The 9,311-nt window shown below is 32.4% G+C and overlaps 2 protein-coding genes across 2 annotated transcripts; both read left to right on the top strand.

Moving 5' to 3' along the window:
• The first annotated feature begins 1,050 nt into the window (after positions 1–1,050).
• Positions 1,051–3,451, top strand: LOC114924774 (uncharacterized). The gene is made up of 3 exons (XM_072207247.1): positions 1,051–1,352; positions 2,716–3,037; positions 3,142–3,451. The coding sequence occupies exons 2-3, from the start codon at positions 2,786–2,788 to the stop codon at positions 3,385–3,387; spliced, it is 498 nt and encodes a 165-aa protein (XP_072063348.1). The 5' UTR covers positions 1,051–1,352; positions 2,716–2,785; the 3' UTR covers positions 3,388–3,451.
• LOC112722550 (uncharacterized) lies at positions 3,142–6,165 on the top strand. Its single transcript, XM_072207246.1, has 2 exons — positions 3,142–3,860; positions 3,966–6,165. The coding sequence occupies exons 1-2, from the start codon at positions 3,851–3,853 to the stop codon at positions 5,909–5,911; spliced, it is 1,956 nt and encodes a 651-aa protein (XP_072063347.1). The 5' UTR covers positions 3,142–3,850; the 3' UTR covers positions 5,912–6,165.
• The last annotated feature ends 3,146 nt before the right edge of the window (positions 6,166–9,311 follow it).

Consider the following 9,311-nt stretch of genomic DNA (forward strand, 5'->3'; position numbering starts at 1 on the left):
ATTGGGATTTAGGGTTTTCACTTCAGTACTTGTCCTTTTTTTTTTTAAATTTTTATACAAAACGGCGACGTTTAGAGGATGCATTTCCGAACTGGAACCCTCTAAAAACCGAATGGTTCTACCGATTCACTGATTAACCGTCGGTTCAACGATTTTTTACTAGTTTTTGCAACGATTTTTAGGCTTACCCGGACCGATTAACTGATCGGTTCGTTATTCCAGTTGAACGGCGGTCCAGTTCGATTTTCAGAACCATGATAAAAAAAATAACTTAGTGGTAACCACTAACAATTTACAAAGCAAATATTTTCTATTATTATTTTTTTTATTGTTATCAACAATAAAAAGAATCGTTGCACTTTCATTTCTCGTAACTAAAAAATGTCAACCATTATATTATAATAAAAATACTCTAAACTAGGTCTAAAAATAATTTAGTCTCCCATTTTAGATTTTAAAAATTTTTAGTTATTAAATTAGTTTATAATTTTTTATTTTTTTAAAAATATTTTATATCAAATTATATTAAGAAAATTTAAATAAATTAATCCATTCTCATTGTTATTTGGTAAAAATATAAAATCTTGATAAATATCTAAAAGTTTCAATCAGCCTCTCAATTAGATAAATAATGTAACGTGCAGATTAATTAATTCATCTACATAATAAAAATCTAGGAACTTATTTAATAATTTAAATTAGTTTAAAATTAGAATTTAATTTTTATTATCTAAAACTTTTTTTTATTCAAACAAGTAATTTTATATTATCATATTAATAAAATAATTAATTTTTAAATTTATTATTTAAAACTCTAAACTCATTAAAATTAAACTCTAAAATTTACCACAAACAATTATTTAAAAACTAATTTAGGACATTATTCAATTAAACCATTACGAAAAGAGCAAATGATTAATGAGGAACATGAAGGACCTACATGAAATTTTAAAGAAGCAAGGGTGAAATGGGGTATTTCAAGTTTGGAGCATTTCATAAATATTTGTTGGCATTGAAAGTCCAGGAGTTAACGGGACCAGCACAGGCGCACACCATCTCTCTCTCTCTCTGTGTCTGTCTCATATTCTGTTTTCTCTCTCTGAAATCTTCATTGAGAGAATGGCCCAGCACTGCAGATCCAAATCCCCATTTTATCTGCTTTTCATGTTTCCTCTCCAAACCTCTCAAAAAAATCTCTCTTTTATTTTTGGCTCGCTCTGCTTTCTTCTTATTATGTTTCTTCCACTCTAATGTCTTCTTCTTCTTTTCTCTGCTTTATTCTGTAACATAGCAAGTGTCACGCACAATGAACTGCATCCTTCACTTTTCTCCTCCTTCTTCTTCTTCTTCAGGTGATCTTAAGTCTCTTTTCAGTTTTCACTTTATCTCATGCGCGAACGACATTTTTCCTGTTGTTTTTTGTTTTTTTATCCTTCCATTATTGTAATTATTATTTAATTTTAGCTTCTAATTTCTAATATAGTCTCACTGGTTTTCTTCAGTCCCATAGTTATATCGGGTTTTGTTGTTTTTATGGTTGAGTTTGGTTATTTTCTAATTGATTCTCTATCATTTTGGAACGTGTAATATGATATAATCTGGTTTTTATTTAATTTTATATTTTATATTTTTTTTTCTTTTGAGCTCAGTTACGTTTCCGGTACGTCAAATGATTTTGGTTGATCTTGTTTCAGTTCCTGGCAAAAGATTTCCAAGTCCTATTACCCTTTTCTTTTTTTGCTTTTGGTCTTTACCTTCCACTGGCTTGATTGTTGAAATGGATTTTGATTTGATGCTATTGTCCTTTGAGAATCTGATTCTTATTTGCGTTTGGAGGTTTGTCTCGTGGAAACTTTTATCTTTATGGTGGTTTCATAGCATTTGTTCCAGCTCTATCCATAGCCAATTCTCTGTTCTTCCCTTCCATTTTCTCTTCATAGATGAAACTAGTTGAATTCTACTTGAATGCTGCTGGTTTTTCCTATGATTATTCTTCGTGCTTCTGTTTTGAGGCTGTAATTTGTGCTTTCATTACCAGTTATGAACATGGTGTATAATTGAGGAATAATTTTGAAGTTAATGTTTCCATTTTGTTTATTCATTTATTTATTTTTGCAGATACTAGAAACTATTGTGTGTACAGAAAAATTCTGGTGATTCTGTGGCAAATGGCAACATCTTATTTTGTGATCTCATGTTTTAAAAGCTTATTATGCTGATAGAGAGTTAGATTCAATGCTTGTGTTTACTAGTTTTAAAAGCTTATCATGCTTATGAGGAGCCATTTGGTATTCTACTCTGTTACCTATAACTAAGAAACACCACCATTTGATGGCAATAGGTTCACATTTCTAGCCGTCGTCATAATCAGGATGCCTTATGTTGATATTATTGTGTTCCTATGACTTACTAACATATGGTTGAAGTTGGCTTGTTGTAAATCTTCATCTATTTTGATTCATTCACCATACAGATTGACTTGCATTCAGTTTCTCCAGCATGCTTTTCCTTTGAGGGTGCTTGATTGCTATGTTATATGGATTTGTCATGATCTAAAATTATGCTGTGTTTCAATGTTTTTGGTTAAACTACACAATTGAATCTAAAATTTTGGGTATACTAATTAGTTATATAGGAAAGGAACTTAAGTTATTAGCCAACAATCTTGTTTAACTCTTCTTTTTCATATGCATAAAATACCTTCCTTTGGTGCAGGTTTTCCTTCCTTTGGAACCGAGGGTGACACGCTGCTACATCTTGTTTAATTGAAACTGTGTTCTTGTTTATGGCATTATTGGAAATGGGCGCAAACGTGCAATGTGATGGCTACTTTCCAGGATATTATTCAGCAAGAGATCTCCTATTTGAATCTGAACGCAGCCCATGGACCTCATCTAATGTTAACAGTGAGCTTAAGAATGAGTTGCATTACGTTGGTTCCTTGCCGGTATCATCGCCTTGTAACCTTCTAGGCTACAACAAGGAAATTCTAAAACAGACAATACTCAAGCATGAAGCCATATTCAGGACCAAGTATGTTAACTTAATTATTTATTTTGTTAGATTCGATTCTCTCTGTGTGTCTTCTGTCTAGTTCTTTCCTTATTGGTTAATCGAATTCTGAATTTTATTGGTTTTCAGATTCATGAGCTCCACCGCATTTATAACAAACAGAAGGAGTTAATGGAAGATATTAAAAGAAATGAATCATATAAACAGCACTTGAGGTTGGAGGCATCATCATGGTCAGCTTCTTCTTTGCCATCCAAAAATGCCCAAAAGATATCTTACCCGCCAAACTTGCCATGGTCTACGGCTCAATCATTGCCACCGGGGCTTCTCCACAAGAGAACAGCAAGAAAATATGTCCCACTCCTGTTCCGGTAGTGACCGAAGAATCTTTCAAAGATTCTAAACCATCAGAATCCAAGTACAGAAAAGTTGGCAAAAAGTATTGGATCTTCAGCTTCCGGCTAACGAATACATTGATAGTGAAGAAGGTGAATGTTTGGAAGACGGAAGTGTCACTGATGTGCTGCAAGTCTCAGCTTATTCTTTAAATGGATCTTCCAAAGTTGTGTGTGGCAATGGTGAGAAACCATATGGAATCAATTCTAATGGTTTTGCTGGCTTAAATTTACAATTTAAGCTTGAAGAAGCAACTTCAAAGTCTTATGATTCAGCAGCCCCTACACATAATAGGAACAATGCCTTTTATGATCTGTCAAAGACAACAAAATTGAGCTATCAGAATTTTCCGAATGATGTCATTTGGAATTTGAACAAGCGAAAGGATCCTGAAAATTTCTCAGGAAATCCTCCGTTGGAACAGAGGAAGATACAGGAGCAGATGTGTAGTGGTAATATTATACCCTTTTTCAATTCAGATTTGTTAGCTGCTATTATAATCTGTTCATAAATATGTACAATTATAACTTTTATCATGTAAATTCTTCAATTTTCAGGGCAAAGTGGTGGTGCATTGGATTCTTTTTCCAAAGTTATTTGTACAGGAAAGCAATCTGATTCAATTGAACCATTAAGAAAGAATATGGAACAATTTAATGACCCTCCATATTTTCATCCATTAAATCATGTTAGCGAACCTTGGCCAGTGAGGAAGTTTTCTAGCAATGGTTCACAAGTTCAAGGTTTCATGAGTAATGGCTCACTTGGATCCAGCGCTGTATCTCGCACATGCTCTCAATATGATAAGTTAAGTTCTGGGATTTCACCAGCTGAGTTATGGAAAACACCTGCTTACTGTGGCCAAAGCTCGATAGCAGTCCCGGCACTTCCTTTTTTAAGCTCTTCAGTATCATTGGGTCAAAGTTCTAAATCATTGATGGGAATTTCAGGGTTCACTCAAGATGAGAGTTATCAGTGTAAAAGTGGTAAACCCAGCCATGATTTAGATGGCCGACACTTTCTTCTGGGCAGCAGGTCCAAGCCGTTGGATCTTCCATCAATTAGTTCTAATGATCCCAATAGCAGTGCCAAGCACGATTCATTGGATAGCGATGAGCTTCGGATGAATATCATGGGTTCTAAAGATGTGGGAACTCTCAAGAATCTAAACCTGAATATTGCACCTGCTGGTTATTTTGATATAACAGCACTTCAAAGCATTCAGATTCCTAGAAAAGAAAATAACCTTCAGGATTCAAGTAGGGGGATGCCATGGCTTAAGGACAAGGTTGTATTCAAAGGAAAACAGAGTGAAGGGAGTAAAATTGCTACCCAGATTGATTCTGTTTTCACAAATTCTTGTAATGTGGAGTTAAAGAAGACTGAGGAGAGTGACCTTAGTGCGGATAAGATTCTTGCGCTTCACTGTAATGAGGGGCCTCAAATGTCGTCTGATCGGCAACCTTTGCATGTCCCGAACCAATTGAAAAGCCAAGGTGCTGATGGAATCGAGGGAAAATGCGTATCCGATGGAAAGTTATGTTGCATTGAATCACTTCCCCCTGCCGAGTATACAGGGAAGAATGAGCAGAAGAAACAAGAATCTCTGGCTGGTATTATTGACCTAAATTCATGCATGATTGAGGAAGAGAATATGCTGATGGAGGTTGATCTCCAGGCACCTATCAGTCCAGAAAACAAGGAATGCTCACCGCCTAGAGGAGAATCCGATGAAAACCAGCTTGAGATGCCATTTCAATTGGCAGGACAAGAGGATCCGGAAGCGCAAGAGGAGCAAGCTAGAGTTGCTGCCGAGGCTTTGGTTACCATATCAGGATTTGTGGACAACAATGGTCTCAAAAAGACAACTTGTTTATTGTCCGAATCTTCTGCAAGAAGTCCTCTTCACTGGTTTGCTGGCATTGCTTCCACAGCAGCAGATCATCCAGAGAATAATGCAGGTTCGAGCAGTGCAGCGAACAATCTCGATGACTTTTCTCCTATCAACATGGATTACTTTGAGTTCATGACCTTAAATTTGACCGAGACAACAGTCCTAGATTGCTGCTATAGTAACACTATTGGCCAGATGGAGCAAGTAGGCGGATCAACTTTGCCAACTCAGCCGAGGAAGGGCCGGCCAAATAGGGGAAGGTGGCGGAAGGACTTCCAAAGCGAAATCCTCCCTAGCCTTGCTTCTTTGACAAGGTACGAGGTGACCGAGGATCTTCAGATCATAGGAGGTCTTGTAGCTGCTGGTACCCACTCGGAAACAGGTTCTCTAAGAAGTGCAGGTAAAAATGTGTCAGCCAGGGGGCGCCGTCGATCCGGTACTTCGATTTCTAACAACACAGAGTTGCATTTGAACAAGCTAACTAGTACCACTGGATTTGGAACTGAGACAGGGTGCCTAATAAGCTGGGGAAAGATTTGTAGAAAGAGAAGGGGGAAGAGACTTCCCACTACTAAACCCCATCATATTTTGAACCAAGTATATAACTAATTCTAAGATTAATTCCATGGACTTTGGACGAAGTTGCTTTTTTCTTTTTATTTTGGTTTTTTTTTTTTTTTGTGAACTATAGGGTGGTCATGTAAATGTCTTAATATATATACAATAATATGAATATCAATATGTTAAGTGTAGGATAGAAAGAAATAGTGACCTCTGAAATGTGTATCATTTTGTTGTTTGTTTATTGCAATGGAATCTATTCTCTCATCTCATCTTAAGAGATGGAATAGCTTGTCTCCAAATTTGTTTGTTATAAATTTTGCCCCTCTTGATTAGCCTGGACAATAGATGATAAAGAATGAAAGCAAAGCCATCTTTGGTGGATACTTACTAGATAGAGTTTCTTTTCTTGGTGTCACATAGGGTGTGTTTGATATAAATGGAAATTTTAATGTTAAACTTTTTAGGTGAACAAATTCAAGAGATGAATGCACATGAAGAAACAGAGTAATACGGGGTGGAAAAAGTATTTTAACTTATAAGGACTACAATATGAGAATGTTTCTTTTATAGGAAAGAAAGAAAAAGAATATACTTTTTGCAGTTTTGACCTAATTAAATAAATGTTAGATTAATGGCACAAAAAATCTTGTTAGAAATGACACTGAAATTTTTTATAAATGACACAAAATTTTAAAGAATTACAGATTCAAAATTTTAACTCACTCAACTAACAAAATATATTCAAATGAGTTTTGAAACCAAAAAAAATATAGCAATTAATTACAAATAACATAGCAATGGCTAAACATATTATATATGAGTTCAATACCACTCAATTAGTTTAATGATAAAAAAATTGGTTAAAAAATTGTGTATTAAGATTAAGAAATTTCGATATCAAAATTAAAAAATTTAATGTGTCACAGTTAAAAAATTTCAATGCTATTTTTCTAATAAACTCTACAGAATTCATAACTTTCCTTTCTCTTCATGTTATTCTTGATCATCATCATCATCATCTTTTTCTAAAAATTTCGGTGCTATTGTTTCTCATTTCCATAATTCTTCTTGTTTCACCCTCTTAACAAGAATTAGTATCACGGTTAAAAAGGTTCGATGTTGTTACTAATAAATTCTGCACAATTCAAAACTTTCATTCCTCATCTTCCTCCTCCTTTTCATCATTATTATTATTATTATTATTATTATTATTATTTTGTTTCACATTTTTATAATTTTTTTATTTCACCATCTTAACAAGAACCTGTGTCACGACTAAAAAAATTCGGTGTCAAAATTAAGAAACTTCTTATGTCATGATTAAAAAATTTTGGGGCTATTTTTTTGGATAAATTCTACACAATTCAAAACTTTCCATCCTCCTCTTCTTCATCATCATCTTCTTTTTCTTCTTTATCTTCTCCTTCTTATTTTTGCTACTTATAATTCTTCTTATTTCACCGTCTTAACAAAAATACAAAAAAAAAAGTCAATCAAAAAAAGAAGAAAAAAATATTGTAACAACTAAAAAAAAGGAGAAAGAGGCGGAGGAGAAAAACACAGCAATAGCAGCACCAATAAAAAAATGACAATAAGAAAAAAATACGTGAAGAAAAAATATGATTTACGCACAAGTTGTGTGAGTGATTTTTGTTGGATTTAGATCAACTTGATTTATAAAAACGTTTAAATGTGTAATAAGACTATATTTTTTATTAATATTAACTAATATTTTAGATTAATATATTATTTTTATATTATTATAATTTAGAATTTAAAATTTTTGGTTTAGAATTTAGTCTTTACTCTTCAGTATTTAAAGTTAGTCAAATATTAATAAAAAATGATAAATTTTATTGATCATATAGTATTATTTATGTAAGTATATAACAAATTAACAATTGGTAAGTAATAAACAAATGTCACTAAATTATTTTGGGTTTAAAAAGACTCTAATTTCAACATTTAAATTGATCTTCAAAAGAATTTAAGGTTTAATTTTCCATTGAAGCTTAACTGCTTAAGGATATTTTTTTTAATTGTTTTTTATACTATTTTTGGTTGAAGGAAAATTAATTGATTACTTTTTGTTTTAGGAATTAAAAAGTGTTAATACTTGTTTAGTTCAAATCAATCGGTACTTGTTCATTTTAAATAAGGTTTTAGAATAGGGCGTAGTGAATTTAAAATACGATGGTTAATAAAAAAAATAGAATATGATTGATTATTTCATTGTGAACTTAATTAAATAGAAAATATAGTAAGAGGTCAACTAAATCTAGAGAAAAATATAAATTTTTTAATTCAAAGTCAAATAATTTTTTGATTAATTAAAAATATAAAAAATATTTTTTATTTTTAAAAATGTGAAATATTTAAGTTATTTCGTTTAAAATATATAAAGATAAATTTTTTTAAAAAAATTAAATATCTAATATTTTAAAAAATAAATAATATTTTTGTATTTTTAATTAACTAAAGATTTATTTATCTAAGGGTAGTAGGGACTTATTTATTATTTTTTACTAAATTTATTAAGATAATCTAACTCTTAAAATTAAAATGTGTAACATTCTCTTCGTCCAAAAACGAAGACCGTTATTAAAAGTTATTTAAGACATTTAAACATTTCTGCACCTAAAATTATCTACTATTCTACTATATATTTCATCAAATAAAAACAAAATCAAACATATAATAAATATTATATCATGACCTAACCATTTGATGCCGACAGGGTATCAAACCCAGCAACCTCCCGGAATTATACACTTCAAGTCCTTCAAAATAAAATGCGTTCACTTGATGGAATTATCGTTTTAATATAATTTTTTAAGGATATACAAACTTTTTCGTAAAAGCTAAGACAGAATATTTTTGGATTATAGGGATACATTTGTTTTAAGAAGCGATTATTACATTTATAAGAGTATTTACTTATTTTGATCTCCAAAAAATTTTGAATTAAACACTTTAGTCTTTAATTAAATAGTCTTTAACAATTAATTTCGTCAGTCACTTAGGTCATTTGTTTCATCAATTCTAACGTAGGATAAAATGGTATCTGACAACTTTAACAGGAAACAAAATGACTCATAACCCCCTTTATTCAAAAATAATACCGTTCTCCTCCAATTTCTATCAGATCTCATAGAATCCTAACATTCATACTTTCTTTCTTCATCTTCATAGTCTTCTTCTCCATCTTTTCCTTTCTCTTCTTCAACTCCAAGATCAAGCCATGGTGTAACCGTCATGCGTATCGCACATACCTCAACATGTCATGGACCATACACTTCTCAAATCTCTATGACTGGTAGACCCACCTCCTCCGCACTTCACTCACTAAAAGCATCAACCTCCATGTCCTCGATAACAGCATCACCTTCAACTCTGACAACGTCCACCACATCCTCAAGATCAAGTTCCACAACTACTCTAAGGA

The sequence above is a fragment of the Arachis hypogaea genome, chromosome 11, assembly GCF_003086295.3.
Source record: "Arachis hypogaea cultivar Tifrunner chromosome 11, arahy.Tifrunner.gnm2.J5K5, whole genome shotgun sequence".
NCBI classification, from domain to species: domain Eukaryota; kingdom Viridiplantae; phylum Streptophyta; class Magnoliopsida; order Fabales; family Fabaceae; genus Arachis; species Arachis hypogaea.

What these genes read in the sequence shown, in the direction of transcription:
- LOC114924774 (XM_072207247.1), top strand. Translation starts at nt 2,786, where the DNA reads ATGGCATTATTGGAAATGGGCGCAAACGTGCAATGTGATGGCTACTTT. An exon ending in CCATATTCAGGACCAAGTAT is followed by an intron (nt 3,038 to 3,141) that starts GTTAACTTAATT and finishes ATTGGTTTTCAG; the next exon opens with ATTCATGAGCTCCACCGCAT.